General features: G+C 36.2%; 1 protein-coding gene across 1 annotated transcript in view; it reads left to right on the forward strand.

Annotated features, from left to right (window-relative positions):
* Window positions 1-79: 79 nt before the first annotated feature.
* The window catches only part of LOC110540357 (putative bifunctional UDP-N-acetylglucosamine transferase and deubiquitinase ALG13), a 46,329-nt gene continuing 29,704 nt past the window's right edge, over window positions 80-16,704 (forward strand). The window contains exons 1-11 of the mRNA XM_021627144.2: window positions 80-220; window positions 789-872; window positions 2,262-2,312; window positions 2,932-2,978; window positions 3,648-3,720; window positions 9,727-9,808; window positions 10,015-10,177; window positions 12,401-12,476; window positions 13,754-13,862; window positions 15,421-15,485; window positions 16,042-16,142. Coding sequence (XP_021482819.1) covers window positions 80-220; window positions 789-872; window positions 2,262-2,312; window positions 2,932-2,978; window positions 3,648-3,720; window positions 9,727-9,808; window positions 10,015-10,177; window positions 12,401-12,476; window positions 13,754-13,862; window positions 15,421-15,485; window positions 16,042-16,142 — 992 coding nt within the window. The remainder of the gene's footprint in view (window positions 221-788; window positions 873-2,261; window positions 2,313-2,931; window positions 2,979-3,647; window positions 3,721-9,726; window positions 9,809-10,014; window positions 10,178-12,400; window positions 12,477-13,753; window positions 13,863-15,420; window positions 15,486-16,041; window positions 16,143-16,704) is intronic.

Here is a 16,704-nt window from a genome sequence, read left to right on the forward strand (position 1 = left end):
TCACAACTGCCTGTCTTCCCTTCGTCTTGTGTTTTCCTTTTTTTCATCGCTCTGTTCCTTTCTTCTCATCTAATGCACAATGCATAAAGGATGGAAAAAGTACTGCGGCCAGAAGACTTTGAGTGAGGCAACAATGGATGAATATTTAGGCACTTTAGGGCTCTTTCGAAAGGTGATTGCCAAAGATGCCTCTTGCCTCTTTCGGGCTGTTTCTGAACAGGTAAATATAAGCAAGACAAATGTATAATGTAAGTTTTCAGAGTGAGATATGGCATGGTCCGGTAGCTCAATCTGTGGACTGCTGAAAGAAATAAAAAAGAAATATTTTCTGTTTCTTAGTGAAAATATCCAGGCCTACGTGAAAAGTACAGGCTGAAATACTGTGCTCTTTCTGATTAGAGCAAATTCTGTTCACCTGTGGCAACTTTCTGCTTTTCATTGCCAGTTTGTAAAGGGCAAGGGGTAAAGTAATGTTGAGTTAAAGAAAACTTTGAAATGAATCTTAATAATTTAGAAGCATGTCCTATTCCATCTTTGTTTTATGCATAAGGAAAAGATTTAGAGCTTGTACCATTATGGAGTTGAGAGTCCAGGACAGAATCATGAACCCCTGATTTCACATGGCTTTTTCAACTTTGCCTAAGATCTGGTGCGGTTAACAGATGAACTTGATTTCACTGTTTCCAACATGTGCTCCAGATTAGGAAGCTAAATGTCTAATTCATAGTCTTAATTTAAAAGTGTCTATTTCATATGACAAGGCAGTGAGCTAGTCTTTTCTTTTATAGTTGTTTTACAGCCAGATCCATCATTCACAAATCAGGAAAGTTTGTGTCTCATATATGAAGGAACATCAACAAGATTTTGAGTCTGTAAGTAGAATATATGCACTGAAGAGAGTTGTTGGTAATGCACATAGTAAGTGGGTAAAGTAGTTTTAGTACTGAGTACAAAAACTGAATTGTCATTCTATTTTTTTTCAGTAGCAACTGTTTCTCCGCTGACTTCCTAGAATTAGCAAGCTTTTGTGCCTCTTCTCACATTAAATTCCTTTTTCTCTTATTTTTGTATTTTTATTTTGTTTTGTTTTTTTCAAGACAGGGTTTCTCTGTGTAGCCTTGGCTGTCCTGGATTTGCTTTGTAGACCAGGCTGGCCTTGAACTCACAGAGATCCACCTGTGTCTGCCTCCCAGAGTGCTGACATGCACCACTATTCCCGGCCTTTAATTATTTCTTTATGCTGATTAAAAACTGAGACTACCCTGTAGGTGCTGGATTATCCAGCACTGAACTCTTCCTCTCTGTACTGTGGATGAGTAAGTAGAATTCAGAATCCAGCCAGTCCAGTCTGAGCAATACAGGGAGACTGCTAGAACAACAGCGATAAGTGACAATCAGTGTCTTTTTCATTTGTTCCTCTACAAAGAAAACAAAAACTCCCAAGACTGTAAAATTCATATTTTGTTCACAGTTTGGTATTATTCATACTTTTCTTGATAAGTTTGACTCTACTAATATTGTGAAATATCCAATTTTAATGTGTACTTATTCTCAACCATTTTGAATAGTCTCGTAGAACTCAGTTGTAAGGTAATGCTAGTTGTAATATGACAGTTTGTGAAAATTGAAACTCTACCACTGCGGTTGACTTTAAAACAACCTTTAGAGAACATCATTTAGTAGACTAATTTTTAAGTGGAGTTTTATTAATGTCTGATTTGAAGCAAGCCCTTTCATATGACTTTGAGTATTTGCCTTCCTGTCCTTGGGGGTTTGTTTTTAATTTCTCAACAATAAATTTTAAAATACTGTAAATGTTTTAAAATCTTGTTTATAGCCTTCTCCACACCTGGGAGAGAAATACTGCTTCTGACGTGGAAATTCAAGATCATGACCTGATGTAGCATATCTCAAGTATTTTGTGCATACACATAACCCTGGAGTTTTTGTTAAACCACATTCTGATGATGTGGGTTGGAGCAGAGCCTTACATTTTAAACAAACTTGTAAATTAAGGGTGTTGTTGCTAGACCATTTTGACTAACAAAAAATATATAACTCACAGAAGCTTGATCCTGATCTTCCGTCTCCCCCAGGGAAAATTTACACTGTATTTAAACATGCCTTCTTAGAAAAAACTAGAAAAAATACCAACTAAACTAAAAAAAATAATTTTATTATATGGTGATTATTGTAGAATATAATCAGATTTCAATAATGTTGTATATTTGGCTAATTTCAAGTTTGTTTTATTTTTGAAGTATGTGGAAGGATCTTTTGAGAAATATCTGGAACGGTTGGGAAATCCCAAGGTAAGTTCAAATATGAGGATATTCTCTTTTCATAGTTGTTTGAAATAGTAATCTAAGTGTACTCCCTAAGTCTATAATGACCCCAGACTGTGTTGAGTGAAATAATTGTTGTGAAAATGGCAATGGCCTGTTTTGTGTTGAGTATTGAAAATTGTGTTTACTGTTTCTGTGGTCTGCTTAGGTAGAGTTCATACTGCTTGGGAAAAGGACAATGCTGGGAAACACTAGTCTTTTCGCTTTAGTGGGAAAGAAGGGTAGTAATGTTGCTCAGATTTTATTTTTAAAAATTATATTATTTTAAAAAAAATTTCCTGATAGGTAGTTACCTTTCTGTTGTGTGGGAGTAAAAATCCATAATAATGTAGACATTTTTAGATGGTAATATTAATCAATTTTTACTTAAATAGACATTTACTAAATATCCTGCTAGCTTTTTGAAAAAGAGTAGTTATACTTTTAAAATTGTGTAGTTATTACATAATGGTAAGAAGAACTTTGGGTTCATTATTTTGAGTTGTTTGTATTATTAACTATCTTAATTTTCTGATATTACTGTTGAAGTTGTTAAAACTATTTAATAGTTCTGAAATGTTTTTTAAAACTCTGTGTTTATATTTAGGAGATTGCTGGCCAGCTGGAACTAAAAGCTCTTTCTCAAATATATAAGTAAGTTGTATCAAAGAGAGCGGCCAAGGGTAGAATGAAAGAGGGAATATATGATTGATACCACTGAGAATGCTTTCTGTCAGAACCCTTGGTCATTGAAAAGTTAATGATCCAGAATGAAAAGGCTTAATGAAACACGTTTGATAACAGTTCTCTGGTGAAGAACTTTATTACTAGTTCTGTCTTAGATTTTCTTTTTTTTTTTTTTTTTTTTTTTGTCTGTTTGAAAGGAAGATTGAAAAGAAGGCAAGTGTGTTGGGACATGGCTGTAATAATAGAACTGAACAGGGAAGCTGGGGAAGACAACCTTGAGTTTAAGACCTCCTTGGGGTATATAAGATTGTTTCTCTAGAGAAATTGAGAGAGTGAAATTACTGAACTTACAATGTTTCTTGTAGGAAATCAGGATAACTATCTTTTAAAGCTTCTTAAATACTTAACATATTTTTTTATATGTTTTCCATTTAGGGCACTGTCATTTCTAATGTAAAAGTGAAGCAAAAATTTTTACACACCTTAGTAGTTGAATGATCCTTCAAATGGTCACATTTTATTTTGATATTAAAACTTCATGGGGAAATGAAAGGCTACTTATGTGCCTTATAGTTATAGCTATCTTATATATATACTAAATCTCTTCCCACCTACCTTTACTTTCTACCTGGGTAGGCGAGATTTCATTCTTTATCAGTCTCCTGGAAAGCCTCCAACTCAAGTCACGGATAATGGCTTTGAAGAAAAGGTAAGAAAATGAATCTTGACTAAAAGTTGAATGATGCTGCTGGCTCACCACAATATTTAGAAATAATCCTTTTGACTAATTAGTGAAACAGTAAAGCTTGTCTTGAAGCCAAGTGCAGTACTGTTATGCTACTGAGACACCTAATAAACATTGTCTAACTGGTAATATTTTTTATGTGCAACCTTTTCCTCTAGACTGTCATCCTCATTGGTATTAGGTGCCTTTTTAACTAGATTTTTCTCATCAACGTTTAATAAGAAAAAACACATAAAACTCTTAATTGGCTCCTCATTGACCAGAAGATAAGGGTGAAATCTAAAGTTAGGTGCTCATTCTTCTTCCTGCTAGTTCAGCCTTCCTTTGGTCCATTGTTTTGCCCCTCAATTTTCAATTCCTTAGAACCCATTCCCAACTTCCCTGAAGCTCTTTTCTCTTTTATACCCTGTTTTTTTCCTAAGTCATGATACTTAGTTTTATCACCTCATATTTATATTTTGATCTATTTTTCTCAGTCTGGATGTTTATTGAGGGTTTTACTGTTTAGTAAAGTGCTTAGAAAATAGTACAAGGTACATGTATTTGAAAAGTCTCTATAGGTAAATCAAATCGATTTTTTCCCCCAAAACGGACTATTCCAAAAGGTTTTTTAAGAAAAGAGTTTTATCTCAAGTACTCAATTAGTGAGTGTGGGACTATGCAATATATGAGTTTTGCAAGTCTTGCTTCACCTCTTGGAACACAGTTCTCATAGCAGTTTATTATGACAAGACCAGGATCGACATAGGAGAACTTTTAAAATGCTGTTATAGTACTTTACGCAGAAGATCTAAACTAAAGAAGTAGTATTAAGATTAGAGAGAACTGATGGGAGGAGATGTCTTAAATATAAATGGGGTCATTTTATCAGTGGCTACCATCTAGTTCAGCAAAAATGGTGTCTCTCCATAGCATTAAAAAGTTCTTTTCTGGGCTTTGAGGACACCAGTACATGATTAATCACCTCTTTTTCTTGTAGGAGCTTTATGGAGTATGAAGACAATCATGGAAATAGTTAATTAGGATTAAAGATTTATAGTATGGAAAAGGGAAGGAGAAGGAAGATTCTCCCTGCTTTAGGCAAATTAGAATGGTGCTGGTGCCAGTGACTAATTACAAAACTAAGTTCATCAAGTATAAAGGAAGGATAGTCTCTTCAGGGGAAACCTTATATGCAAAAGCCAGGAAACAAGGGGCCTTTGGGGGATTTAATTAGTTGAATGTGGAAATGCCATGCAGAAATACACTAGGATTGTATAATGAGGGGTAGAATAAGCCATGTTGAAAATTTGGCTTGTTATCATATGGAATACTTACCTGAAGTTTTTTTCTGATGTTTTGAAAATTTTCAAACATACAGATAATATAATGTTGTAGAAGCATCCATGTGCCTGCTCCCACTTAAGAGTCACCTAACATGTTGGTTATCTATTCATTGTATATACACATCCTCTATATACTGACCAATCCATTTAAAAAAATCTTTGTGTAATAGCCTGGCTGTCCTGGACTCACTTTGTAGATCAGGTTGTAGCTCTCACAGATACCTGTCTGCCTTTGCCTCCCTGAGTGCTGGGATTAAAGGTGTGCACTACTGCACTTGACTTTGAAATCTTGTTTAAAGTAAATTTTGGACATTAGTGCAATTATCTCTTAATACTAGTTTTAAAAGGTTTAAGCAAGAGTGTGACAGAATCCAAATTATTTCAAGAAAAAGCATGTTCTCATTTATATTTGAGCAGTTGAAATCTTCAAATGATATTTGGATATTTAGCTTGTTGCCTAGGGATTTTTAAACCTCCCCATACTTGATTTTGAAGTTTTTCTTAGAGAATAGTTCATAAGATAATGTGAATATCTGTATACACAATATGTAGTAGTTCCCATAGTTGTCCTGTTCTTTTTTTAAAAGTCTTAAATCATTTTGCAGATATTGAGATAGTTAATGGGAATTGTCATAAAAATACAGAATCATAAAAATACAGAAAATATTAAATTATTTGAGTATGTACAACCCAAAGTAGTATTTACGAGGCATAAGCATAGTGCTAGTATATAGTTAGGAGAATGATGTAGTATCTAGTTTCCATTGCTCTACTACATTGATTTTTAATATTTTTCCTCAGTGCAGATACTTTTTAACTATATAACATTAGGAGCTGGCTTAACTGTTTTATTTTATACATATGGGTGTTTTGCTGAGTGTCTCTGTGTACCACATATGTGCTTGGGGTCTGAGGAGACCAGAAGAAGGTACTGGATTCCCTGGAACTAGAGTTATGTGGATGTGGAGAATTGAGCCTGGGTCCTCTGGAAGAGCATCTCTAGTGTTCTTCACCACTGAACCATTTCTCTAGCTCCTTAAACTCACAAAGTGTACAAATAATCAAAATGATTGATGATAAGAGATATCATTGTTCATGGAAAAAGCAGTATACTATGTAAACAAATGTTTGTTAAATCAAAATAACTTTGAGGTCTACCCCAAAGCCTACCAAATTAGCATAAATAAATGAAACTAATAAAACTTTGCTGACTGAACTCTAAAGAATTAGTCTGTGCATTGAAGTTATTTGTTACTATCCAAAATTTTATTATGGCATTTTCATATATATGTGTCATGGTCCCCTGCTACCTTCTTTCTTCTATCCCCACTGTGCTAGTGCCCTTCCCTACGCAGAGTCTTGTGCTTTCATACCAGATGAATTTTAGCCCTTTTCCCCACTCCACTCCTTTGAGATTTTGTTCTTCCTGCTCAAGGTCACCTAGTTTCGTGACACATGCATGTATATAAATTGAAATCTAGATTTCTACCTATAGAAGTAAATGCATTTTTTCCTTCTGAGTCTTGCTTATTATGCCTAAAATAGTAGTCTTCAGTTACATACATTTTCCTGGAAATGCCATGATTTTATTATGGCTGGATGAAACACCGTTGTATATGTGTTTATTCTTTATTGCACCTATTGGTAGATGTTTTAGTTGGATCAGTTTCTTCACTCTTGTGTGTCATGCAGCAGTAAACATGGCTGTACTAATATTTCTGTAATAGAAGTACTTAGAATCCTTTGGCTGTACACCCAGGAGTGACAGCTGACTTATATAGTCAATCTAGTTTTAGTTTTTTGAGGAACCTCCGCACTGATTTCCATAGTATTTGTACTAGTTTATATTCCCACTGGTAGTAAATCTATGGGTGTTCCTCTTTTCTGCATATTTTTGACAGTGTATTTTGTTGTGTGCTTTTTAAGTTTTCTAAATTTTATCATGTGTATGTGTTTTATATGCATGTGTTCATTTGTGTTTGTAGATACAGTTTCAGTGTACTTGTGGTGGCCAAAAGTTGATCTTAGGAATCTTCCTGTTTCCACTCTATATTTTAAAAAGCTTAAAATCTTTTTAATTGGATAATATGTGTGTTTATGGGTGTGTGTCTGTGTGGCTTAATGACACAAGAGCACCGGTGCCTGTAGAAGCCAGTGGTGTTAGATCCCCTGGAGCAGCTGGAGTTGTACATGTGTGTAAGTGGCTTGATGCTGGTGCTGGGAACTGAACTTGGGTCCTTTGCAACAGTGATAAATGTTCATTACCACTGAGCCCCATCTTTAGCCTATTCTCTCTCTCTCTCTCTCTCTCTCTCTCTCTCTCTCTCTCTCTTGAGAGAGAGGTTCTCTCACTGAACCTGAAGCTTTTCAGCCAGAGACTCACCACTGGGCTTCGGGAACCCATTTGTCTGTGTCCCCTGATAATTGGGTTTAGAGCTTGTGCTACTGCACAGGCTTTTACATAAACATTTGGCAATTAGTCCACTTGTAAGCCTAACAAACACTGTACTTATGGAGTTATCTCTTCATCGCTTTTTTGTTTTCTTGATGATATCCATTCTAATTGAGGTGAGATGGAGCTGCAAACACATTTTAATTTGTATGTATTTGATAGCTATGGATGTTAAACATATTAAAATATTTTATTAGCCATTTGTGTCTCTTCTTGCTATCTGTTCAGTTCCCATTTATTGATGGGAGTTTTCCATCTTCATGTAGTTTATATACTAATCCTCTGATAGGTAGTTTGCAGTATTTTTCCTATTTTATAGCATGTCTCCACTCTTGTGATTGTTCACTCAGCTTTGTGGAAGGTTATTGTTGTTGGTTGGTTTTTCAAGACAGGATTTCTTTGTGTTAGCTCTGGCTGTCCTAGAACTCATTCAGTAAACCAGGCTGGCCTCAAACTTAGATCCCTCTGCCTTTGCTTCCTTCCAGTATTTTGGGATTAAAAGAATGTGCCACTAAATTATCGAGAATTACTTCCTGTGTTCTTAAGAGGTCTTTTTTTTTTTTTTCTCAGAAAGTCTTTGGCCTATGTCTGCCTCTTGAAATTTTCTAAATGTTCTCTATGACTTTCAAAGATTGGTGTCTTATGTTAAGGATTCAATTTATTTTGGGTTACCTTAAAAAAAACTAGATTCATTCATGTTTATGTGATTGATACATGTACTTGTATAGTTTCCCCTCAGCACTGTTACGAAGCTATCTTTTCCAGCATGTATTTTTTAACACCTTTCAAAAAATTGGTAGCTGTAGCTTTGTGGATTTATTTCTGTTTCTTCTGTTCCATCGAATTTCTTGTCTGTCTTTGTGCCAGTACCAAATAATTTATTTAGTTATGGCCCGCTATTCTATTTTTGAGACCAGAAATTGTGGTGAATCAACACCTTGTTTTTCTTTTTTCCTGTGTGTGTGTGTGTGTGTGTGTGTGTGTGTGTGTGTGTGTGAGATTGAGAATCAGACCTTAAGTATTAGGTAGTCTAGCTATGCAGGCACTCTACCATTGACTTATCTCCCCCTCCATCCCACACACTGTGTTTTGCTTAAATCAAAGTGTTTAGGTTCCTCACCTAAAATTTATTTTTTGGTTCTGTGGTTACTAAGTCATCATACATGGTAGACAAGAACTGTACATTTGAGCTGCACTGTTAGCCCCAGATTGTCTAAGATTTATATTTGAACTGCTTGAGTTTTTCAAAGTGATCTTAATTAGAGGTGGACATTATTTAGGTTTTCTGGTTTTTTGTTTGTTTGTTTTCTATTTTGAGCCAGGCTCTCTCTATGTAGCCCTGGCTTTCCTGGAACTCACTCTGTAGATGGTTGTCCTTGAACTCACAAAGACATGCCTGCCTCTGCCTCTTGAGTGCTATATTATTTTAGTTTTTGTGTTTTAAATTTATTATTATTATTGTGTGTTGTATATATTTGTGAGTGCTGTGTGTGTGTATGAATGTATGTGTATGTCAAACGATGAAAAGAGGAAGACCCCGAGCCCCGAAGTGGCACTGTTTATATAAGCCCTGCTCGCACCAGAGTGGTGTGAGATGACGTATCATCCCCTGATTGGCTGCTCACCCATCACCCCATATGACGCCCCGGGCTGGGCTCGTGACGACGGTTGACTGCAATAAAGCCTGCTGCAGAAGGATCCTGTTGTCCGCCTGCGTTCTTGCTGGCCAGACGATTACGCGGCTCGCAACACCTTTTAAACAAATTCTCTGATTTGTTCTTTTCCTCCTTCTGTCTAAATTTTGGATATATAGATATTGACATATTTTACACAATTTCTCCAACCACTCTGAGGAATTAAAATTGGACTTCTGACATGGGTTTTCTGTTTTGTTCAGTAATTAAATTTATAAAAGTTGCCATTTTAATGCAGATGAGTCAGGACTTGTTTAGTGCATAACAGGAATGTGGTTGAGGCTCATAGTATAACATTAGGTGTCCTCAATCTCAATATTTAAAAGTCATAGTTAATTTTTCTATATGAGATACAGATTATATTTTCTTAAATGTAGATTTGTTAAATGTCTTCTAAGAATAAAATTCCATTTAGTTTACCAATTGCTGATCACCAACATAATTTTGTGATTGTAAGATATGTTAACACTAAAATAATTATTTTGTATGTTTTTTCCAGATTCTTCTTTGTTCTTCAAATAATGACCATTATGATTCTGTGTATTCAAAAGAATTTCAGTCAACCGCAGGAGTTTGTCAAGGTATGTATGAAAAGCTTTATAAATGTATAGGTGTGATTTCAGATTATTTGTTATCAGTCTTTAAACTGAAGGACTTTTAAAACACTGTTAATACTTTTAGAGCTTACATATGGTGGGTTATGAACAATGTTATATGAAGTGTTTTGCACATTGTTACGAAGTGTCTTATTTCGACAGTTGTGATTTTGGCTCTTTTCTTCCTTCAGCTATATTATATGAAATGCTTTATAAAGATGTTTTTGATGTGGAGGAGGAATTATTGAAAACTGCAGTTGATTTGTTCCGAAGTGGCTCCAGGAGAAACAAAAACCATGCTACGACTGGAAATGCAGAAGGCAATACTGATCAGAAAAGCTCAACCGAGAATAGGTACTAATAGGCTGGTTCACTCTATAATTTCCATATTACTTTGAGTTATCATCTGAAAATGAACTTAGTCTGATTACATATATGCATATACATGTATGTTAGGAACATATTGTTTTTAATAAGAGGACAAAAGTTTTACCAAACTATATTGTGAAATGCTCACACTTACAGAGTTAAAATTAGAATCCTAGAATTAACATTTCTCAAAATTTAGTTGTATACAAGTTACTCAGTGCTGATTAGACAGATTTCTGGGCCTCCTGTCACAATATTTGAGGTCGGATTGTGTTGAAGAATCTCCTTTAAAAAAAATACTACACCCAGGTTGATCAGGTTTAGCAGCTAGGATCTTTTTACCCACTGAGCCATCTCGCTTACCTGCAGAAGAATATTTTAAAGCTCATTTGGGACCATGAAGAGTGGGAATGGTCTTATCAAAGTGAAAATTGCTTCATTCTTTGCTCATTCCTTAAGGGTTTTGAATTTATGGAAGCAACAGTAGGTTTTTGTTTGTTGGTTTGGTTTGGTTTTTCTTTTTCTAAATTTATTTTTTTTTGTCATTTTCAGTTTATTCACTTTCTATCCCAACTGTAGCCTCCTCCTTCGTCCCCTCCCATTCCCTTCCTCTTCTCCTCCCATGCCCCTCCCCAAGTCCACTGATGTGGGAGTCCTCCCCTTCCCTCTGACCCTAGCCTATCCAGTCTTATCAGGACTGGCTGCATTGTTTTCCTCTGTGGCCTGGTAAGGCTGTCCCCCTCCTCCCAGAGGGAGCTGATCAGAGCAGACCACTGAGTTCATGTCAGAGACAGTCCCTGTTGACTTTATTAGGGAACCCACTTGGACACTGAGCTGCCATGGGCTACATCTGTGCAGGGGTTCTAGGTTATCTCCATGAATGGTCCTTGTTTGGAGTATCAGTTTTTTGAAACAGGGTTTCTCTGTTTAGCCTTGGTTGTCCTGTACTCACTTTGTAGACCAGGCTGGCCTCTCACTCACAGAATTAGCTTGTCTCTGCCTCCCCAAGGGCTGGGATTACAGGTTTGTGCCACAGTACATGGCTAGAAACTACAGCACTTAAAAAGTAATAAATATTACTAAAAAAATTCCAGCTTAAAACAACATTGGTTTTATTATTTATGTGGTTTATAAGTCATGCCATGGCTTAGCTTACTCTTCTGTTGAGGATGGCACATGGATATAATGAAAGAGTTGGCCAAGATTGAGTTCTTGCCTGAAACCTCTGGAAATACATAGTCAAGGTTCTTTTTAGCTGATAACTTAAGTGTTGTTATTATTATTATTATTATTATTATTATTATTATTATTACTGATTTTCTTGGCTGGTAAAAGGAATAACCTACACTTGGCTTGGTGAGCTTGTCTGCTTACCATCCTCCTGGCGGGAGAAAGAGAAACCATCAAGATGGGTGGGGCACTATGGTGTTGGTACACTTTGTGTGTGTGTGTGTGTGTGTGTGTGTGTGTGTGATGTAATCATTAGTAGTCAGGGTCACTGGGACCATCTTAACAGGAAATCAGTATTTTGTAAAATATACTTAACAACAGAAACCTAGTGGAAATATGGTGAAAATGTACCTGCTTCATATTTTTAGAATTGAGCTCCTTCACCATTGTGTGGTAGCATAGTAGTGAGACATGATACTGACTGTTAGCACCCTTTTTATCTACTTTATTGGTTTCTTATGCCTCTACCTCCCTTCTCCATCCCTTATCCCTTCTAATCCCTTCTAACACCCCAACACTAGCTAGGAGAGAAGGAAAGGCTAGAAGGAACAGGGGATATAGACATCTTTAGACTTAGTTCTTTGAGACAAGTATAATCTTCGTAGTCAAGATATCCAGTAGTCTGGCAAACTAGCAATCACAAACATAGCAGAAGGATGAACCAGCAACAGCATGGGTAGAAGCCGCCTTCTTTCTCGGAGTTTTTGTCTCTCTCCTGGTTCTGGTATTTAATATGTTCTCTGAGTCCCCTGAATTCCTCTAACTGCAGCTGGCAAAGTCCCATGCACCTCTCCTAGCTGCAGGAAGCAATTATCAGGTGTGTATAAACTAAGGCATCCCCATATTAAAACAAAACATTAAAACAAAAACATATTTATATAACATAACTGGTTTTTAAAGAAACCAGTACTTCCACTCCATGAAACAAGTAACTGCTGTATTTATATCATACTCTTCTCTCTGAATCTTTTCAATTAGCAATGAAGAGGTTGGTGCCTGCTCCAGTGTTGAAAGTACACCAAAAGCCAGTAAACAAGGAACAGAAGAAGTAAAGGTTTGATATCTTCTCAGACAAATTATGTTCAAACACTTTTCTTAGAGCACCATAGTTTAAAACAAGACCATATTAGTCCATTCTAATTATATAGAACTGGGAAAAAAAGAAGCTATGTTTTTCTTCGTGGAAATCCTGCTTGCCACAAAGTGTAAAATATATATTTTGTGAGAATGTTTATTCTTAAGAAGTACTAGAATTTTTATAACTAACCCTGAACACTTGAGGTATTTCACAAACTTTTGTTTTGAAATTAATAGATAGTTAGTTTGTAATCAATACTGTGATTATGTTGTTTCATTTTTATGGGCAATGCCGTGTAAGTTTGAAATTAAGTACTAATCATCATCTCTTTTATGGCAATGAATATTTAATTAAAGATTCTTGAAGCCAAATTCACATATGGTTAAGTGAGGGAAAGCGAGAAAGAAAAATTCAAATCTGTCCAGACCCTTCACTACCCAGTCTTACTTCTCTTGCCCACAAGCATGTGTTAAATGTTAGGGTTCTTACACCTTTAGTCTATTTTGTGACCTCTGTGCAGCATTTTGAGTGATTAAGCCCAGCTCTTCTTAGATGATTATCTTTAGTTCCAAGCTAAGATTCCACTGTTAGACTCTTCTGCAGTGTCAGTGCTGGCATCCATACCTGTGCCAGATTTGTCTGCACTGGGTGCAGATGCTGCCCCTACTGCTTTCTGGACCCAGATGTGGGAGGCCAGAGCAGCAATCATTTTCTGTGCGGTGAGGTTAGAACCTTGGAAAAACAGCCAATACCCCAGCTCTCAATAAGACGTCCATGCATGGCTTGGAGCCATTATGCCTCCCTCATGTTGGCAATCACCGAGCGGTTGTGGTTGGTGGCACAGACTCTTTTCACTGCTCACTGCCTGGGAGAAAGGTCCTGTGGTGAGAGGGCAGTGTGACCCAGAGATCCTATGGACCCCACATTCTTCACAAATGGGCAGAACTGAACCAGCTTGACTGGCCACAGTCCGAGCCAAGCCAAAGCCATGGTTACCTCTAATCATCCACCTCTTAAAGTTGAAGAAACAGGAGAAATATTTTTATATGTAAAACCTATCTGTTTTTAGGCCTGTCTGGCTCTTTTAGTCTCTTGTTACTAAATACATAGTACATTTTTGTGCTATTATAACAACAAAAGGGGAAATATATACAGTTTTCAAAAGAAGAAAAGAACCTACATTCATAAAAGAATGATTTTGTAGTATGTCTATTTGTATTTTGTATTTTGTAGTATGACTATTTGTATTTCAGTTTTCAGAGAATCCACCGAAGATGCCCTTTCCTTATAAGGTGCTGAAAGGTCTGGCTCCAGAAATCTATCGCAATATAGAATTTGATGCTTGGTTGGACAGTAATAAAGGTACTAAAGTATCAGCAGTTTAGTTCTGAATATTGATAGATAACAGGCAATCATCTTGCAAGTTATTTCTTTTGTTGGGTTGTTTGCTGTATTTTGGGGGGGGGGTAGGGTTTCTCTTTGTAGCCTTGGCTGTCCCAGAACTCGCTCTGTAGACCAGGCTGGCCTTGAATTTACAAAGATCCTTGACTTCCAAGGGCTGGGATTAAAAGTTGTGTGCCACTGCTGCCCACCTGCAAGTTATTTCCTGTAAGACATACTTTTATTAAATTATAAGAAGTCATAAGGCATGAAAATTACGTGATTCAAACATCAGTGATCATTAAGTTTTATAGGAGAGTGGAATGATTTTATTAAAATGACATTTGTTTATGTTTTGTGTATTTATCTGTATACATGCTCGGATGATATGGGGCATTGTGTGGGAAGTCAGTGGACAAATTTTGTCCTCTCTTCTTTTTATGTTTTATGTGAGATAGGGTTTCTTTGTGTAATCTTGACTGTCCTGGAAATTGCTCTGTAGACCAGGCTCGCGTTGAACCCAGAGATCTACCTGCGTCTGTCTCCTGAGTGCTAGGATTAAAGTTTGTGCCCCTACCATCCAGTCTAATTGACAAATTTTGAGTATTCAGTTACAAGTGTCCTTACCCATCCCAGAATGAAGTTCTTTTGAAAGTTTGGTAGTCTAGGATATCTAAAGTTTTCTGTCTGGTGCTTTACAAAACGTATTTATAAAAAACAACTCTTAATATAATTCAATAATATAATATAAAATAATTTTCTCTAGCTATATTACTGAATTCATTAAACTAGACCTTCTTATACCATCCACAAGGGGCTGTCTCATATTCCATTCCTTGAATTGTGATGAATTCATTATAGTTAATTAGACCTTGAATAACGTAAGTAAAAAAATACATAGAAATGAATACACACATGGACATGATACTGCTTGCCATTACTTCAAAATTATGACTTTCAGCCAGGTGCAGCAGCTCACATCTTTAATCGCAGCACTAGGGGAGAAATAAGCAGGTGGATCTTTGTGAAGTCAGCGCCAGCCTAATCTGCAAAGCTAGTCCAGGATAGCCAAGGCTACACAGAGAACCTTGTCTGGAAAAAAAAATGTGACTTTCATGTTTAACCAGACATAAAATGACAAATTTAACTCTGCTTTAAAGTACAGAACTATTCTGGTAGGTCTGTTTAATAAGTTGACCATAGTAATAATCCACCAAGAGTGTTAGAATGGCCCTTTGGGACATTTCTTTCTTCTAATGACATCATTGTTAAATACATTTTGTTAAAGTAAATGAGATAAATAATGTATAATAAGAAAGGAATCAATTAAGCCTCATGTCGTGGTGTACACCTTTAACCCCAGTACTTGGGAGGTAGAGGCAGGTGGATCTCTGTGAGTTTGAGGCCAGCTTGCTTTACAAAGCAAGTCCAGGAGAGCCAAGGCTACACAGAAAAACTCTACCTGGAAAAAGAAAACCAACCAACCAAACAAACAAAAAAGCCATTAAATTGAACTTTAATCATCTTTTTCTTCTAATAGAACTTCAAAAACCAGAATGCACGGAATATGCTGGAAGACATTACTGTTTGGGTGACAAGTGTCAGGTTAGTTCCTTCTTCAAAGATCATGAGTTGTTTTTCCAAGATTGCACCTTTAATCATTAATGTGAGTTGATCATCCTGAGCTTAGTGATGCATGTCTGTCATCTTGGCACCCAGGATTCATACATTCAACTCCAGGCTGAGGTCTGTAGCTATACTATGACCTTGTGTGAGTAAAACAAGTGTTTAGGGAATAGCTCAGTGGTAGAATACTTGGCCAGCATGTCTAAGGCTTTGGATTAGATCTTTAACAAAGCAACAAAGACTTTACAAAATGCTTCAAGATTTTATTATTTGTGTTGTATTAAATCTTTAACACAGCAACAAAGTCTTTACAAAATGCTTTAAGATTTTATTATTTGTGTTGTATTAAATTTTAATTACATATTTTGTGATAGTTAGATGTAAGTTGATATATGTGTCATAGATTAGCCATGATCTCAGTTACTTTAAAAAGGTAGACATTAAATTATGTTTGGAGAAAAATGGTTGTTTGAACATAGATTTGTCAGTGGTGAAGACCAGATGAAATATACGACTACTTCTCCCTGTCTTTCAGGTTTTCATGGAACCAGGTGGAAAATATTACAATGGTCATATTCAAGAAATTGAAAATGATAAAAACTCAGTAATAGTTTTCATTGAGGAATTGGCAGAAAGGTAATACTATATAGTAATTAAATTTGATGGGTGCTTACTCATTAAATTGAGAATTATCACGATATTAGGTGAGAGAACCAGAATTATCTGCTGATCTAATTATTTTGATTACTAAAATGAATGTTAAAGAATGAAATATCAAAATAGGTATCATATATAAAAATTCTAAAGTCTAAGTATGGCCCTGTTTATTTGGCATGTCAAATTAGTTTCAATAAAATTCTGATGTAAAATTATTCATAATTGGAAAGGTGTATTGTTAAGTCTTTGCTGCTATCAAGATGAGTGATTTCATTGCTTTTTACATTTTATACTGAAGGCTTTGCAAACAGAAATCAAGCTCATTCCGTTTCTCATTCAGTAATTCTGAGGTAGGGCCCAAGAATTTGAATTTTGTACTAGTCTCCATATGATAATAATGCTAGTGGTTCAGTTTAAGAGACTGATACTCCAACCAAGAATCAGAACCCCTGCACAGATGTAGCCCATGGCAGTTCAGTGTCCAAGTCGGTTCCATAGTAATGGGAACAGGGACTGTCTCTGACAGGAACTGATTGGCCTG

The sequence above is a fragment of the Meriones unguiculatus genome, chromosome X (assembly GCF_030254825.1).
Source record: "Meriones unguiculatus strain TT.TT164.6M chromosome X, Bangor_MerUng_6.1, whole genome shotgun sequence".
Classification (NCBI taxonomy): Eukaryota; Metazoa; Chordata; class Mammalia; order Rodentia; family Muridae; genus Meriones; species Meriones unguiculatus.